This window comes from Scyliorhinus canicula, chromosome 5, assembly GCF_902713615.1.
Source record: "Scyliorhinus canicula chromosome 5, sScyCan1.1, whole genome shotgun sequence".
In the NCBI taxonomy this organism is placed as follows: domain Eukaryota; kingdom Metazoa; phylum Chordata; class Chondrichthyes; order Carcharhiniformes; family Scyliorhinidae; genus Scyliorhinus; species Scyliorhinus canicula.
Genome location: NC_052150.1, coordinates 221,504,710 through 221,523,745, shown reverse-complemented (window position 1 = coordinate 221,523,745; position 19,036 = coordinate 221,504,710). Strand labels below are relative to the sequence as shown.

The following is a 19,036-nucleotide window of genomic DNA, read 5'->3' as shown; positions in this document are numbered from 1 at the left end:
TTTTTAGACAGTGCATTACAAAGAATATCCCCCAACCAATCAGGTGACATTTTATGAGTGACCACAATCCCTTCCTCGCCCTCACTCTGTCTGAGTCGACTATTATTAAACTGGAAGATGCAGATTCAACAAAAAAGGTTAAAAAAGGTTTAAAAAAAGGACAAATCGTATTCGATGAAATGAGCAGCAGCATTGAAATCTCCCAGGGCCCTCAGGAAAGAAACTAGACTTTCGATGGTGTTGTGTCAACTGTCTCCTATGCCCGCCCCCTCTCTATCTCCCAACTCTCCCTCCCCATCCTTCCCCCCCCCCACTCCCCCATACCATCCCTCCCATATCCTGCTCTCCCACTCTCTCTCTCTCTCTCCCACCTTTCCTCCCTTCTGTCCTTCCTACTTTCTACCCTTGCATCCCCACCTCTCTCTTCTCTTTCCTCTCTCTCTTACCGCCTCCACCTTTCTCGCTCTCTCTCCCTCTCTGTACCCCGCTTCCCCCGATTCAGCTCCGATGTCGTCTGATTCAGTCTGGAAGCCAGCGGTAAGATGGCAGAGGTGGTGAAGGTTTTACTCGATCATGATGTGAACAAACAGCGATGCAGACTGGAGGTGATATCCGTTCTCTGACAGTAGGTGGACCTGTCGATAACCTGTGGACATTCCGCACAGAGAAAATGGTGTCACCACTCGAAAGAATCAAACACATTTACTCACATTCACGGCTTTTGGTGCCTGCGCCCTCTATCACCCTCTCCTTTGTACCCATCCCAAACCCCATTACCGCAACACCTTGCTTATTACCCCACCAAATCCTCTCCAATCCCCTCTCCACCTCCCTCTCACAGCTTCTTTCCATTGCCCCCCCTCTGCAAACTGGGCAAAGCGATTAGAAAAACTGGGCAGCACAGTAGTTAGCACAGTTGCTTCACGGCTCCAGGGTCCCGGGTTCGATTACCTGCTGGGCCACTGTCTGTCCTGAGTCTCCCCGTGTCTTTCCTCCGGGTGCTCCGGTTTCCTCCCACAGCCCAAAGATGTGCAGGTTAGGTGGATTGGTCAGGCTAAATTGCCCTTAGTGTTGGGTGGGGTAACTGAGTTGTGGGGATAGGGTGGGGTTGTGGGCTTGGGTAGGGTGCTCTTTCAAAGAGCCGGTGCAGACCCGATGGGCCAAATGGCCTCCTTCTGCACTGTAAATTCTATGATTCTATGAAAATAATATAATAAAAATCTTTACTGTCACAAGTACGCTTACATTAACACTGCAGTGATGTTACTGTGAAAAGCCCCTAGTCGCCACATTCTGCCGCCTGTTCGGGTACACGGAGGGAGAATTCAGAACGTCCAATCCACCTAACAGCAAGTCTTTCGGGACTTGTGGGAGGGAACCGGAGCACCCGGAGTAAACCCACGCAGACACGGGGAGGACGTGCAGACTCCGCACAGACAGCGACCCAAGCCGGAATCAAACCTGGGGCCCTGGAGCTGTGAAGCAACAGTGCTAACCACTGTGCTACCATGCACAGGGGGGGGGGGGGGGGGGGGTCTTATCTGCCGGAGTCCCTGGATCCCAACATTTCAGTCTCCCCCTCACTCTGGACTAGACATTTGGGGAATTGAGATGATCAGAGTCAGTGTACCCCTGAATAGGAGTTTACCTCTCTCCATCCAGCCAGGAGAGCGAGGAGGGGGTGGGTTGAAGGCTGCAAAATCTAAATGCAAAGCTGCTAATTGGAAAAGAATGGGATCGAGCGGATTAACCCAGTCCAGACTCTGGCTGGTTCATGAGAGAGAGAGAGAGACAGAGAGAGAGAGAGAGAGAGAGAGAGAGAGAGAGAGACCGAGAGAGAGAGAGAGACAGGGCACAAGACAGAGGGAGAAAGAGACAGAGAGAGCAAGAGACAGAGACAGAGAGAAAGCAAGAGAGCGAGAGAGAGTGCGAGCAAGAGAGACAGAGCGAGAGAGAGAGACAGAGCAAGAGAGAGAACGCAAGAAAGAGAGCACAAGAGAGAGAGCGAGAGAGACAGAGCAAGAGAGACAGAGAGCGAGAGAGAGACAGGGCAAGAGAGAGCGAAAGAGAGAGGGAGACAGAGAGAAAGAGACAGAGAGAGAAAGAGACAGAGAGAGAAAGAGACAGAGAGAGAAAGAGACAGAGAGAGAAAGAGAGAGAGGGAGAGACAGAGAGAAAAAGAGACAGAAAGAGAGAGAAAGAAAGAGACAGAGAGAAAGAGACAGAGCAAGAGACAAAGAGAGAGAGACAGAGAGAGAGAGAGAGACACACAGAGAGAGCAAGAGACAGAGAGGGAGAAAGAGACAGAGAGAGAGAGTAAGAGACAGAGAGAGAGAAAGAGACAGAGAGAAAGAGTAAGAGACAGTGAGAAAGAGAGAGAGAGAATGAAAGAGATAGAGAGACAGGGAGAGAGAGACAGAGAGAAAGAGAGAGAGAGAAAGAGACAGAGAGAGAAAGAGACAGAGAGAGAAAGAGACAGAGAGAAAGAGACAGAGAGAAAGAGACAGAGAAAAAGAGACAGAGAAAAAGAGACAGTGACAGAGAGAGAGAGAAAGAGAGAGTGAGAAACAGCGAGAGAGTGAGAAACAGAGAGAGAGAGAGAAACAGAGAGAGAAACATAGAAACAGAGAGAGAGAGAAACAGAGAAAGAGAGAAAAACAGAGAGAGAAAGAGAGAGAGAGATCGCTTCACTGATGCAACACCATTTTAAGGCAAAAAAAAAGGAAAGTCGGAGAGGAGGACACTGGACAGCTAGCTTTGACACAGCGATTTTCGGATGGTGATGACCAACACGAGGGGACATAGCTTTAAATTGAGGGGTGGTAGATATAGGACAGATGTCAGAGGCAGTTTCTTTACTCAGAGAGTAGTAGGGGTGTGGAACGCCCTGCCTGCAACAGTAGTAGACTTGCCAACTTTAAGGGCATTTAAGTGGTCACTGGATAGCCATATGGATGAAAATGGAATAGTGTAGGTCAGATAGGCTTCAGATGGTTTCACAGGTCGGCGCAACATCGAGGGCCGAAGGGCCCGTACTGCGCTGTAATGTTCTATGTTCTATGATTGATCAGCCAAGAGGCAGCTTGGTGGCACTCTCTCCTCAGAGGCAGGAACGTGCCGAATGAGATTCGATGGACCGAATGGTTTCCTGCTCCACCTATTGACTCCATTGGGTAAGTAATAGACAAAGGAAAATAATTTTTAAAACTGTCAAGCTTTAGGTGGAATCTCGGGTTGGGTGGGGACTAATTGGATCGCTCTGTCAAATGGGCCAACAGAGACACAATGGACTGAATGGCCTCTTCCTGCACAGAGAGAGTGTACAAAGGTGAAGCTGCTTTTGGGAAAGTGTGGGAGGGGGATTACGCGCTGCCCCCCCACCCCTAGCCTCATTGTGAGAGGGTCCGCTCTGTACGTTACCGAGTTTCAGGCTGTTGAAGGGTATTGTGCACTGTCCAATGAAATCATTCCGAGACGACATGTCATAATCCTGGACCACAAATCGAACGAGAGCCAGTTCGGGGACGGAGACGTCAAACTGGAACGTTTCGTTCCACATGGGGTTGAACCCTGAAAGCAAGAGCACCGTACCACCGTGTTACTGAGGGGAGCCACAGGTTCGAATCCCACTCCCGGCTGAGGATCTGAAATTTGCCTCGAATTAAACACATGAGTAAACACATCTGCAACAGTGATTGCAAAGATGCCAGATTGTCATTAAAACAACAAAAGATTTGCTGACGTCCGTTTGGGAAAGGAGATCTGCCTAACTTACACCACCTGGTCTGCCAGTGGCACCCAGGGGCAGATGGTGGAAGCGGGTACGATAGCAGCGTTTCAGAGGAATGTTGACGAATCGGATGGGAATACTGTAGAGGGATACAGATCCCGGAATTCCAGAAGGCTTTAGTTTAGACAGGCATCATCATCGGGACAGGATTGGAGGGCCGAAGGGCCTTTTCTTGTGCGGCATTGTTCCTTGTTCAGGCCCACACCAGTCCTCTGCCATCTGAACTAACCAAATGGGCAGAATGGGCAATAACTGCCCGTCTGAATTTAGCTCTGACTGTCCAACGCTGTGTATAATGGGTCTGTATTTAGCTCTGACTGTACAACGCTGTGTATAATGGGTCTGTATTTAGCTCTGACTGTCCAACGCTGTGTATAATGGGTCTGTATTTAGCTCTGACTGTCCAACGCTGTGTATAATGGGTCTGTATTTAGCTCTGACTGTCCAACGCTGTGTATAATGGGTCTGTATTTAGCTCTGACTGTCCAACGCTGTGTATAATGGGTCTGTATTTAGCTCTGACTGTCCAACGCTGTGTATAATGGGTCTGTATTTAGCTCTGACTGTCCAACGCTGTGTATAATGGGTCTGTATTTAGCTCTGACTGTCCAACGCTGTGTATAATGGGTCTGTATTTAGCTCTGACTGTCCAACGCTGTGTATAATGGGTCTGTATTTAGCTCTGACTGTCCAACGCTGTGTATAATGGGTCTGTATTTAGCTCTGACTGTCCAACGCTGTGTATAATGGGTCTGTATTTAGCTCTGACTGTACAACGCTGTGTATAATGGGTCTGTATTTAGCTCTGACTGTCCAACGCTGTGTATAATGGGTCTGTATTTAGCTCTGACTGTACAACGCTGTGTATAATGGGTCTGTATTTAGCTCTGACTGTCCAACGCTGTGTATAATGGGTCTGTATTTAGCTGACTGTACAACGCTGTGTTTAATGGATCTGAATTTAGCTCTGACTGTACAACACTGTGTATAATGGGTATGTATTTGGCTCTGACTGTACAACGCTGTGTATAATGGGTCTGTATTTATCTCTGACTGTACAACACTGTGTATAATGGGTATGTATTTGGCTCTGACTGTACAACGCTGTGTATAATGGGTCTGTAGTTATCTCTGACTGTACAACACTGTGCATAAAGGATCTGTATTTAGCTCTGACTGTACAATGCTGGGCATAAAGGGTCTGTATTTAGCTCTGACTGTACAATGCTGTGCGTAAAGGGTCTGTATTTAGCTCTGACTACAACACTGTGCATAAAGGGTCTGTATTTAGTTGACTGTACAACACTGTATAAAAGGGTCTGTATTTAGCTCTGACTGTACAATGCCCGTAAATAATGTGTCTGTATTTAGCTCTGACTGTACAACACTGTGGATAAAGGTCTGTATTTAGCTCTGACTGTACAATGCTGGGCATAAAGGGTTTGTATTTAGTTCTGACTACAACACTGCATAAAGGGTCTGTATTTAGCTGACTGTACAACGCTGTATATAAAGGGTCTGTATTTATCTCTGACAGTACAACACTGTATAAAAGGGTCTGTATTTAGCTCTGACTGTACAATGCTGTGTATAAAGGGTCTGTATTTAGCTCTGACTGTACAACACGGTGTATAAATTCTGTATTTAGCTGACTACAACACTGTATAAAAGGGTCTGTATTTAGCTCTGACTGTACAATGCCCGTAAATAATGCGTCTGTATTTAGCTCCAACTGTACAACTCTGTGGTTAAAGGGTCTGTATTTGCTCTGACTGTACATTGCTGTGCATAAAGGGTCTGTATTTTGTTCTGACTGTACAACACTGTATATAATGGGTCCGTATCTGGCTCTGACTGTACAATACGGTATAATGGGTCTGTATTTAGTTCTGACTGTACAATGCTGTGCATAATGGGTCTGTATTTAGCTCTGACTGTACAATGCCAGTAAATAAAGGGTCTGTATTTAGCTCTGAGTGTATGATGCTGTACATAATGGGTCTGTATTTAGCTCTGAGCAAATGATGCTGTATATAAAGTGTCTATATTTACCTCTGACTGTACAACACGGGTCTGTATTTAGCTCGGACGGTACAACACTATGTATAAAGTGTCTGTATTTAGCTCTGACTGTACAACACTGTATAAAGAGTCTGTATTTAGCTCTGACTGTCCAACGCTGTATATAAAGGGTCTGCATTTAGCTCTGACTGTACAACACTGTATAAAGAGTCTGCATTTAGCTCTGACTGTACAATGCTGTATATAAAGGGTCTGCATTTAGCTCGGACTGTACAACGCTGTATATAAAGGGTCTGTATTGAGCTCTCTGTACAACGCTGTATATAAAGTGTCTGTATTTAGCTCTGACTGTACAACACTGTATAGTCTGTATTTAGCTCGGACTGTACAATGCTGTGTATAAAGGATCTGTATTTAGCTCTGACTGTACAACATGGTGTATAAAAGGTCTGTATTTAGCTCTGATTGTATAATGCTGTATATAAAGGGTCTGTATTTAGCTCTGATTGCACAACGCTGTGTATAAAGGGTCTGTATTTAGCTGTCTGTGCAGCGCTATATATATATATATCTGCATTTAGCCCTGACTGTGCAGTACTGAATATAAAGGGTCTGTATTTAGTTTATAGTACAGTGCTGTATAAAAAGGGTCTATATTTAGCTCTGACTGTACAACGCTGTATATAAAGGGTCTGTATTTAGCTCTGACTGTACAGTGCTGTATATAAAGGGTCTGTATTTAGTTCGGATTGTACGGTGCTGTATAAAAAGGGTCTATATTTAGCTCTGACAGTACAATGCTGTATATAAAGGGTCTGTATTTAGCTCTGACTGTACAGTGATGTATATAAAGGGTCTGCATTTAGCTCTGACTGCACAGTGTTGTATACAGAACCTGTATCTAACTCTGACAGTGCAACACTGCATGTAACTGTACTGTAGTTACTGTGACCTTCACTCTTACCGTTGTTGGTAATGTGCTCGGTTGCTTTCGAGTCATTGTCTTCAGCGACTCCAAACACCTCCACCACCACGAGAGGATCCACAACCGACTTGACCTTCATCTTGCTCGACTTTGGAAGCTGCTGGGCAGAGATAATCTGAGGGGAAAGAAGGAGCCGGGGGTGGGCGGGTGAGGACCACACAGTCGAAACATTATCTCGGTTCCTCTCTCTCCTCTGTCGCTGCCAGACCTGTTGAGATTTTCCAGAGCTGCCTGTTTGAACATCAGCAGCTCGATTTTGGGCGGGATGGGATGGGGGGGGGGGGCAGTGAATCAGGAATTTCCCGGGAACCCCTCAAGGAAATGAGGAGTGAGCGGAAAAAATGGTGGAGCGGGTTCGAATGTTCTACTCCTGTTCCTGATGCTCCAAGAGGCATATTTCTTTCGCCAGAGGGGGACAATCGTGGACCAGATGAGCTTTTAAACAGCAATCAGGTGGTATTGTGCGGCGAGGCTTCGTGGCCCACTCATGGGAGGCTTTCCTCCGCTGTCGATGTGGCGATCCATTCAAATCCGCGTCGACCTTGGCGGGAACGGAAAACCCCGCCAGCGGGAAGGGGAGGGGCTGGAAGACCCCAGCCACGGTCACCATTGCCAAGGTGAGGCTTTTAATCCACATTTTATTTTAACTCATTGAATTTGAATTCTCCAGTTGCGGTGGTGAAGTTTGGAGTTTATTAGCCCAGGATTCTGGATTACAAGCCTCAGTAACATACCCACTCTGCCATCTAAGAGCTGCAGCCAGCAGTCTCTTTGGCCGTCGATGCTGCTGAGTGCGTGAAGGCGGAGAATGAATTTGCTAACTCACTGGTAACTCGCCAGGTGGCAACACGCCAGGCCGAATCTCTAGCTGCCATTCAACGCCCAACATTTTAGGATTAGGGTTACAGATTCAAAGCTGCAGATCGCAGACAGCCGCGTAACGCCGGTCTTTCAGCATTGTGGTCACTACGTTACGACGACATGGCAACCATCTTGGCAAGCTCGAGATGGCTGCCTGTGCACCCGTGGTAACGGGAGGACAATCCCAGAAGCACATTGGCGATAGATAGTGCAGTGGGCGCAGTGCCCAGTCGCATGTCACGTTCAAAGGGTTAAATTAAAGTCACGCTCTCTCTCTCACCATCACGTGGAGCTTCTTTCGGTTTAGCCACACACCCCTTTGAACATTCTTCGGATCGAAGCTGATCTTCTTCTCTCTCAGGAACTTGGGCTTTAGATTATAACCACAGAAACCATTATCCAGAAATCTCCCCTGGTTGAGGTCCATCTCCTGTCCTGGGGTCTGGAAGTTTAGGGCCACTGCAGAGTGTGTGTTGGGAACAAGAGGAAGGGGGGGGGTGGGGGGGAATAGGGCAACAGCGAGAGAGGGGTAGCGTGAGAGTGAGACAGGTATAGTGCAAGAGGGAGAGAGAGAGGGAGGGAGGAGAGAGTGAGAGGGGGAGAGAGGGAGAGGGGGAGGGGGGAGGGTGAGAGGGGAAGACGGAGACGGAGAGGGGGAGGGGGAGAGGGGAAGGGAGAGGGGTGGGAGAGGGGAGAGGGCGAGAGGAAGGGGAGAGGGCGAGAGGAAGGGGAGAGGGCGAGAGGAAGGGGAGAGGGCGAGAGGAAGGGGAGAGGGCGAGAGGAAGGGGAGAGGGCGAGAGGAAGGGGAGAGGGCGAGAGGAAGGGGAGAGGGCGAGAGGAAGGGGAGAGGGCGAGGGAAAGGGGAGAGGGCGAGGGAAAGGGGAGAGGGCGAGGGAAAGGGGAGAGGGCGAGGGAAAGGGGAGAGGGCGAGGGGAAAGGGGGAGAGGGCGAGGGAAAGGGGAGAGGGCGAGGGAAAGGGGAGAGGGCGAGGGAAAGGGGAGAGGGCGAGGGAAAGGGGAGAGGGCGAGGGAAAGGGGAGAGGGCGAGGGAAAGGGAGAGGGCGAGGGAAAGGGGAGAGGGCGAGGGAAGGGGAGAGGGCGAGGATGAGGGCCAGGGGAGAGGGCGGAGGGAAAGGGGAGTTTGAAGGGCGCGGGACAGGGCCCCGAAGAGGGCGAGGGACAAGGGGGACGAGGGCGCGGGAAAGGGAGGAGGACGAGGGAAGAGGCGAGAGGGCGAGGGAAAGGGGACGAGGGCGAGGGAAAGGGAGCGGTGCCGAGGGAACTAGGGGAGAGGGCGAGGAAGGGGAGAGGGCGAGGAAAGGGGCGAGCAGGGCGAGGAAACGGGATCGAGGGCGAGGAAAGGGTGAGGAGGGCGAGGGAAAGGGGAGAGGGCGAGGGAAAGGGGAGAGGGCGAGGGAAAGGGGAGAGGGCGAGGGAAAGGGGAGAGGGCGAGGGAAAGGGGAGAGGGGAGGGAAAGGGGAGGGGCGAGGGAAAGGGGAGAGGGCGAGGGAAAGGGGAGGGGCGAGGGAAAGGGGAGGGGCGGAGGAAAGGGGGAGGGCGAGGGAAAGGGGGAGGGGCGAGGGAAAGGGGAGGGGCGAGGGAAAGGGGAGGGGCGAGGGAAAGGGGAGGGGCGAGGGAAAGGGGAGGGGCGAGGGAAAGGGGAGGGGCGAGGGAAAGGGGAGGGGCGAGGGAAAGGGGAGGGGCGAGGGAAAGGGGAGGGGCGAGGGAAAGGGGAGGGGCGAGGGAAAGGGGAGGGGCGAGGGAAAGGGGAGGGGCGAGGGAAAGGGGAGGGGCGAGGGAAAGGGGAGGGGCGAGGGAAAGGGGAGGGGCGAGGGAAAGGGGAGGGGCGAGGGAAAGGGGAGGGGCGAGGGAAAGGGGAGGGGCGAGGGAAAGGGGAGGGGCGAGGGAAAGGGGAGGGGCGAGGGAAAGGGAAGGGGCGAGGGAAAGGGAAGGGGCGAGGGAAAGGGAAGGGGAGGGGGAAAGGGGAGGGGGAAAGGGGAGGGGAAAGGGGAGGGGGGAAAGGGGAGGGGGAAAGGGGAGGGGGAAAGGGGCGGGGGAAGGGGAGGGGGAAAGGGGAGGGGCGAGGGAAAGGGGAGGGGCGAGGGAAAGGGGAGGGGCGAGGGAAAGGGGAGGGGCGAGGGAAAGGGGCGGGGCAAGGGAAAGGGGCGGGGCAAGGGAAAGGGGAGGGGCGAGGGAAAGGGGAGTGGCGAGGGAAAGGGGAGGGGCGAGGTAAAGGGGAGGGGCGAGGCAAAGGGGAGGGGCGAGGTAAAGGGGAGGGGTGAGGTAAAGGGGAGGGGTGAGGTAAAGGGGAGGGCAAGGGGAGGGGCGAGGGAAAGGGGAGGAGAGAGGGAAAGGGGAGGAGAGAGGGAAAGGGGAGGAGCGAGGGAAAGGGGAGGAGCGAGAGAAAGGGGAGGAGCGAGGGAAAGGGGAGGAGCGAGGGAAAGGGGAGGAGCGAGAGAAAGGGGAGGGGCGAGAGAAAGGGGAGGGGCGAGGGAAAGGGGAGGGGCGAGGGAAAGGGGAGGGGCGAGGGAAGGGGAGGGGCGAGGGAAGGGGAGGGGCGAGGGAAAGGGGAGGAGAGAGGGAAAGGGGAGGAGAGAGGGAAAGGGGAGGAGAGAGGGAAAGGGGAGGGGCGAGGGAAAGGGGAGGAGCGAGGGAAAGGGGAGGAGCGAGGGAAAGGGGAGGATTGAGAGAAAGGGGAGGAGCGAGAGAAAGGGGAGGAGCGAGAGAAAGGGGAGGGGCGAGAGAAATGTTTAGTTAATCATCTATTTCATCTTCAGGAGATATAACAGCAGTTGTTTTGAACTCGTGTCCAATTGCCTTACCAATTTGACAGCCAGAGTTCCACATATCAATTGGACAGTAGTTGGAGGAATCAGTTCGTAAACCCGCTGGGTAAATCCTGCTCAGTTGGCGTGTGTTGAGCTCAGCAAATGGCTTGGCTGCAGGAAAACACAGCTTGTTAACATTTAACCAGGTTAGAGTAACATCCTCACATTAACCAGGTTAGGGTAATGTCTTCACGTCAAGCAGGTTAGAGTAACGGCCTCACAGTAACCAGGTTAGGGTAATGCCCTCACATTGACCAGGTTAGAGTAACATCCTCACATTAACCAAGTTAGAGTAATGTCCTGAAATTGACCAGGTTAGCATTACGTCCTCACATTAACCAGGTTAGAGTAACAACCTCACGTTAACTAAGTTAGGGTAATGTCCTCACATTGACCAAGTTAGCATTACGTCCGCACATTAACCAGGTTAGGGTAATGTCCTCACAGTAACCAGGTTAGGGTAATGTCCTCACAGTAACCAGGTTAGAGTAACGTGCTCACATTAACCAGGTTAGAGTAACATCCTCACATTGACCAGGTTAGGATAGTGTGCTCACATTAACCAGGTTAGAGTAACGTCCTCACATTAACCAGGTTAGAGTAACATCCCCACAGTAACTAGGTGACGATAATGTCCTCACATTAACCAGGTTAGGATAATGTGCTCACATTAACCAGGTTAGGGCAACGTCCTCACAGTAACCAGGTTAGGGTAACATCCTCACATTAACCAGGTTAGGATAGTGTGTTCACAGTAACCAGGTTAGGATAATGTGCTCACAGTAACCAGGTTAGAGTAATGTGCTCACATTAACCAGGTTAGAGTACCGTCCTCACATTAACCAGGTTAGAGTAGAGTAATAGCCTCACGGTAACCAGGTTAGGATAATGTGCTCACATTAACCAGGTTAGAGTAACGTCCTCACATTAACCAGGTTAGAGTAACATCCCCACAGTAACTAGGTGACGATAATGTCCTCACATTGACCAGGTTAGGATAATGTGCTCACATTGACCAGGTTAGGTTAATGTCTTCACATTAACCAGGTTAGGATAATGTGCTCACAGTAACCAGGTTAGAGTAATGTCCTCACATTGACCAGGTTAGGATAATGTCCTCACATTGACCAGGTTAGGTTAATGTCTTCACATTAACCAGGTTAGGATAATGTGCTCACAGTAACCAGGTTAGAGTAATGTGCTCACATTAACCAGGTTAGAGTAACGTCCTCACATTAACCAGGTTAGAGTAGAGTAATATCCTCACAGTAACCAGGTTAGGATAATGTGCTCACATTAACCAGGTTAGGATAATGTCCTCACATTAACCAGGTTAGAGTAATGTCCTCACATTGACCAGGTTAGGATAATGTCCTCACATTAACCAGGTTGGGATAATGTCCTCACATTAACCAGGTTAGGATAATGTGCTCACAGTAACCAGGTTAGGATAATGTGCTCACAGTAACCAGGTTAGGATAATGTGCTCACAGTAACCAGGTTAGGATAATGTGCTCACAGTAACCAGGTTAGGATAATGTCCTCACATTAACCAGGTTAGGGCAACGTCCTCACAGTAACCAGGTTAGGATAATGTGCTCACATTAACCAGGTTAGGGTAGTGTGCTCACATTAACCAGGTTAGGATAATGTGCTCACAGTAACCAGGTTAGAGTAATGTCCTCACATTGACCAGGTTAGGATAATGTGCTCACAGTAACCAGGTTAGGATAATGTGCTCACATTGACCAGGTTAGGATAATGTGCTCACATTAACCAGGTTAGGATAATGTCCTCACAGTAACCAGGTTAGAGTAATGTCCTCACAGTAACCAGGTTAGGATAATGTGCTCACATTAACCAGGTTAGGGTAGTGTGCTCACATTAACCAGGTTAGGGTAATGTGCTCACAGTAACCAGGTTAGGATAATGTGCTCACATTAACCAGGTTAGGATAATGTCCTCACATTAACCAGGTTAGGATAATGTCCTCACATTAACCAGGTTAGGATAATGTGCTCACAGTAACCAGGTTAGGATAATGTCCTCACAGTAACCAGGTTAGGATAATGTGCTCACAGTAACCAGGTTAGGATAATGTACTCACAGTAACCAGGTTAGGATAATGTGCTCACAGTAACCAGGTTAGGATAATGTACTCACAGTAACCAGGTTAGGATAATGTGCTCACATTAACCAGGTTAGGATAATGTCCTCACATTAACCAGGTTAGGATAATGTCCTCACAGTAACCAGGTTAGGATAATGTACTCACAGTAACCAGGTTAGGATAATGTCCTCACAGTAACCAGGTTAGGATAATGTCCTCACATTAACCAGGTTAGGATAATGTGCTCACAGTAACCAGGTTAGGATAATGTCCTCACAGTAACCAGGTTAGGATAATGTGCTCACAGTAACCAGGTTAGGATAATGTACTCACATTAACCAGGTTAGGATAATGTGCTCACATTAACCAGGTTAGGGTAATGTCCTCACATTAACCAGGTTAGAGTAATGTCCTTACATTAACCAGGTTAGGATAATGTGCTCACAGTAACCATGTTAGGATAATGTGCTCACATTAACCAGGTTCTGATAATGTCCTCACATTAACCAGGTTAGGATAATGTCCTTACATTAACCAGGTTAGGATAATGTCCTCACATTAACCAGGTTAGGGCAATGTCCTCGCCTTAACCAGGTTAGAGTAACGTCCTCACATTAACCAGGTTAGGATAATGTCCTCACCGTAACCAGGTTAGGATAATGTCCTCACATTAACCAGGTTAGGATAATGTCCTCACATTAACCAAGTTAGAGTAATGTCCTCACATTAACCAGGTTAGGGTAACGTCCTCACATTAACCAGGTTAGGATAATGTCCTCACATTAACCAAGTTAGAGTAATGTCCTCACATTAACCAGGTTAGGTTAATGTCTTCACATTAACCAGGTTAGGATAATGTCCTCACATTGACCAGGTTAGGATAATGTGCTCACAGTAACCAGGTTAGGATAATGTGCTCACATTAACCAGGTTAGGATAATGTGCTCACAGTAACCAGGTCAGAGTAACGTCCTCACATTAACCAGGTTAGAGTAGAGTAATATCCTCACAGTACCCAGGTTAGGATAATGTGCTCACATTAACCAGGTTGGGATAATGTCCTCACATTAACCAGGTTAGAGTAACGTCCTCACATTAACCAGGTTAGGATCATGTGCTCACATTAAACAGGTTAGGATAATGTGCTCACAGTAACCAGGTTAGGATAATGTGCTCACAGTAACCAGGTTAGGATAATGTGCTCACATTAACCAGGTTGGATAATGTCCTCACATTAACCAGGTTAGAGTAACATCCTCACATTAACCAGGGTAGGATAATGTGCTCACAGTAACCAGGTTAGGATAATGTGCTCACAGTAACCAGGTTAGGATAATGTGCTCACATTAACCAGGTTCTGATAATGTCCTCACATTAACCAGGTTAGGACAATGTCCTCGCCTTAACCAGGTTAGAGTAACGTCCTCACATTAACCAGGTTAGGATAATGTCCTCACCGTAACCAGGTTAGGATAATGTCCTCACCTTAACCAGGTTAGGGTAACGTCCTCACATTAACCAGGTTAGGATAATCTCCCCACATTAACCAGGTTAGGATAATGTCCTCACATTAACCAAGTTAGAGTAATGTCCTCACATTAACCAGGTTAGGTTAATGTCCTCACATTAACCAGGTTAGGATAATGTCCTCACATTAACCAGGTTAGGATAACGTGCTCACAGTAACCAGGTTAGGATAATGTGCTCACAGTAACCAGGTTAGAGTAATGTCCTCACAGTAACCAGGTTAGGATAATGTGCTCACAGTAACCAGGTTAGGATAATGTCCTCACATTAACCAGGTTAGAGTAATGTCCTCACAGTAACCTGGTTAGGATCATGTGCACACATTAACCAGGTTAGGATAATGTGCTCACATTAACCAGGTTAGGATAATATCCTCACAGTAACCAGGTTAGGATAATGTCCTCACAGTAACCAGGTTAGGATAATATCCTCACAGTAACCAGGTTAGGATAATGTCCTCACAGTAACCAGGTTAGGATAATGTCCTCACAGTAACCAGGTTAGGATAGTGTGCTCACAGTAACCAGATTAGGATAGTGTGCTCACATTAACCAGATTAGGATAGTGTGCTCACATTAACCAGGTTAGAGTAATGTCCTCACAGTAACCAGATTAGGATAATGTGCTCACAGTAACCAGGTTAGGATAATGTCCTCACATTAACCAGGTTAGAGTAATGTCCTCACAGTAACCAGATTAGGATAATGTGCTCACAGTAACCAGGTTAGGATAATGTGCTCACAGTAACCAGATTAGGATAATGTGCTCACATTAACCAGGTTAGGGTAATGTCCTCACAGTAACCAGGTTAGAGTAATGTCCTCACAGTAACCAGTTTCTGATAATGTGCTCACATTAACCAGGTTAGGATAATGTCCTCACAGTAACCAGGTTAGAGTAATGTCCTCACAGTAACCAGGTTAGAGTAATGTCCTCACAGTAACCAGGTTCTGATAATGTCCTCACATTAACCAGGTGAGGATAGTGTGCTCACATTAACCAGGTTAGGGTAATGTCCTCACAGTAACCAGGTTCTGATAATGTCCTCACATTAACCAGGTTAGGGTAATGTCCTCACAGTAACCAGGTGAGGGTAATGTGGAAAGGGGTAGCAGGGTGGCGCAGTGGTTAGCACTGCTGCCTCATGGCGCTGAGGTCCCAGGTTTGATCCCAGCCCCGGGTCACTGTCCGTGTGGAGTTTGCACATTCTCCCAATGTCTGCGTGGGTTTCGCCCCCACAACCCACAAAGATGAGCAGGGTAGGTGGATTGACCACCTAAAATTGCCCCCTAATTGGAAAAAACGCAGAATTGGGTACTCTAAATTATTTTTTTAAAATCTCCTGTGGAAAAACAGGAAGGTTTCACATCATAAAAATGAATTTGGTGTTAATGCTGTGGCTTGTTGGCCGAGGTAACCCTGACCAAACCTTCACTGACTCCAAACTTCACCGGTCCTGCCCAGCTGAATGTGACAGCAGTGAGTAAGCGGTGGATGGGAAGGGGAGAAAGAACTGGGGAAGGGGTTTTCTTCATCCACTTACATTGAATGAATCATAGAATTTACAGTGCAGAAAGAGGCCATTCAGCCCATCGAGCCTGTACCGGCCCTTGGAAAGAGCTCCCTATCCACGCCCAGACATCCACCCCATCCCTGTAACCCCACCTAACCTTTTTTGGACACTAAGGGCAATTTACAACAGCCAATCCACCTAACCTGCACATCTTTGGACTGTGGGAGGAAACTGGAGCACCCGGAGGAAATGCCACACAAACACAGGGAAAATGTGCAGACTCTGCACAGACAGTGACCCAAGCCAGGAATCGAACCTGGGACCCTGGAGCTGTGAAGCAATTGTGTTAACCACTGTGCTACATCAGCGAAGAACATGTTAGCCTTCAGTGACATATTGACAAGGACACCAAGGTTCCTTCATACATCTGCACTTTTCAATCTCTTATCATTTAAGAAATACTCACATCTATTCTTCCTACCAATGTGGATAACCTCACACTTTCCATATTATATACCATCTGCCAAATTCTTGCCCCTTGCTAAATCTGTCCAAAGCCTCATGTAGCCACTTCCCCACAACACATTCCCACCTAGCTCAGTGTCATCTGCAAACTTGGAATTATTATATTTGATTCCAAACTCCAAACCATTGATATATATATTATGAAGTTAGGCCTAAGTACCGATCCTTACTGTCCCCCACTCGTCACAGCCTGCCAATAGAAGAATGAAAAAATGAAAATGAAAATCGCTTATTGTCACAAGTAGGCTTCAAATGAAGTTACTGTGAAAAGCCCCTAGTCGCCACATTCTGGCACCTGTTCGGGGAGGCTGGTTCGGGAATTGAACCGTGCTGCCGGCCTGCCTTGGTCTGCTTTCAAAGTCAGGGATTTAGCCCTGTGCTAAACCAGCCCCTGTAAAAATGAAAATCGCTTATTGTCATGAGTAGACTTCAAATAAAGCTACTGCGAAAAGCCCCTAGTCGCCACATTCCGGCACCTGTTCGGGGAGGCTGGTACAGGAATTGAACCGTGCTGCTGGCCTGCCTGGGTCTGCTTTAAAAGCCAGCAATTTAGCCCAGTGTGCTAAACCAGCCCCTGGTTATTCCTCTTTATTCCTAATCTCTATATTCAGTCTGTCAGCTAATGCTTAATCCAAGCCGTACATTACCTCCGATTCCGTGTGCTTTTATGTTGCTAACCAATTTTCTGAGAGATATTTTCAAAAGGCTTCTGAAAATCCAAGTATACTATATCCACCAACTCCTTTATCAATCCAGTTTGTAACATCCTCAAAAAACTCCAAGTTTACCGAACGTGATTTTCCATTCGGAAATCCATGTTGACAAAGCCCAATCAACATCATTATTGTTCCACTGCCAATTAATCACTTCCTTTTATAATATATTCCAGCATTTTCCCTACTACTGATGTATAGCTAACACATCTGTAGTGCCCAATTTTCTCCCTTCCTCTATTCTTTAATACTGGGTGCCATTTTCTACCTTCCAATCTGCAGGAACCATTCCAGAATCGATCACTAATTAATCCACTACCTCCCCGGCGACCTCTTTCAACACTCTGGGATGTAAATATCAGGTCCCTGGGACATTACTTTCTCCAATACAACCTTCTTACTAAAACTAATTTCCTTCAATTCCTCATTGTCCTTCGTCCCTTGGATGTATAATTCTGGGAAATTTCTTGTATCTTCCTCAGTGAAGACGGACAGAGTGACCATTTAGTTTCTCTGACATTCCTCACTATAAATTCTCCTGACGCTGTCTGTGATGGACCTGTGATGGGGCTGGTTTAGCTCACTCGGCTAAATCGCTGGCTTTTAAAGCAGACCAAGCAGGCCAGCAGCACGGTTCGATTCCCGTACCAGCCTCCCCGGACAGGCGCCGGAATGTGGCGACTAGGGGCTTTTCACAGTAACTTCATTGAAGCCTACTCGTGACAATAAGCCATTTTCATTTTTAATTTGTCTTCGCCAAACATTTCCTTGTTATTTATCTGGAGAAGCTTTCTGTCAGTTTTTGTTGGTTGCTAGTGTTAGGATTCTGAAATGGAACCCAACTATTTTTACTTTGTAAAGCTGTGAGGAAAAGCTACTCCAACCGGTATCTCTTACGTTAAAATAAACTTAACTTTAAACACAGAATTAACCACATTAGTAACAAAAGAAATATAGAATCCCTACAGTGCAGAAGGAGGCCATTTGGTCCATTGAGTTTGCACTCACCCTCTGAAAGAAAACCCAACTCCACTTCCAAGTCTTATTCTCTAAACACCGAACCCCACCTAAGCTACACTTCTTTGCACGCCAAGGGGCAATTTAGCACGGCCAATCCGCCTAACCTGCACATCTTTGGACTGCGGGAGAAAACCGGAGCACCCGGAGGAAACCCACGCAGACACAGGGAGAATCTGCAAACTCCACACAGTCACCCGAGGCTGGAATTGAACCCGGGTCCCTGGTGCCGAGAGGCAGCAGTGCTGACCACTGTGCCACCATGCTGCCAAAATAGCTTTACAGATAACAGTTACAGCATCTTATCTTGTTTTCTAAACCTGCCTCTATACATTCCAAACAAGCAAACCCAAATAAGTATTGAATCCCACTCCTGAATAAAGTTAAACCAGGGTTTTTACTTGCTCACCTTTGCACAGAATCTTTGGAGAGAGAACCCTTTTTAGGACCAAATTGAAACCCTCCTGCTCAGCATAAGAGCCATGGAAGCAACTCTCTTTTTCCAGACAGACCTCATCCCTCCCATTAACTACACCAGCTGCACTCAAAGCACACAGCATTCTTTTGTCTCTTGTTAAAAGATGTGCCTTAATTTGTTTAGCCAGGCTCAAACTGTTACACCATGACATCAGCTCTCTACCTGCAAACAGGTCAAATGGTTTTTAATATCTATTAGCAGAACATTTCCCCTGAAAAAAAATCACTGATTACCTCACATTTAATCACAGCTCTAGCAGGAATTCTGTGTGTATGCATATTAACCTAGGTTTTAATAATATTATTGCAAAAAACCCAAAATATTAAATATGGCAATTTCTTACATTCATCACAACCGTTTACATTCATATTCTCCCTTTCTTAATCAGTTTCTTGGTTCTTGTTTGTTGGATCTGAAATCTTCCCAATCCTTACCACTGGCCACTTTCTTTTCACCTTATTCAATCCCCAACTTTCTTCGTTAGCCAGGAATGACTGATTCATTTGAAGGGTTTTGCGCCTTGAAGCAACTAGACAGTTGCTGGAAAAAATCGGTAATAATTCTTTCAAGACTTTCCATTGCCTGTGTACCATCACACCTTCTCCCCAGTCCACCTCTGCCAATTTTCCTCTCAGACGCTCATAATTTCCTTGGCTCAAATTTAACAC

The 19,036-nt window shown here is 47.7% G+C and overlaps 1 protein-coding gene across 3 annotated transcripts in view; it reads right to left on the bottom strand.

Annotated features, from left to right (window-relative positions):
- Positions 1–330: 330 nt before the first annotated feature.
- plcd1a (phospholipase C, delta 1a) overlaps positions 331–19,036 on the bottom strand; it is a 178,731-nt gene continuing 160,025 nt past the window's right edge. For all 3 annotated transcript variants that reach the window (XM_038798567.1, XM_038798568.1, XM_038798566.1), the window contains 5 exons: positions 10,480–10,596; positions 7,939–8,117; positions 6,777–6,912; positions 3,421–3,570; positions 331–646 (listed from right to left, as the gene is read on the bottom strand). In XM_038798567.1, the coding sequence (XP_038654495.1) occupies positions 564–646; positions 3,421–3,570; positions 6,777–6,912; positions 7,939–8,117; positions 10,480–10,596 (665 nt within the window). In that variant the 3' untranslated portion in view covers positions 331–563. The remainder of the gene's footprint in view (positions 647–3,420; positions 3,571–6,776; positions 6,913–7,938; positions 8,118–10,479; positions 10,597–19,036) is intronic.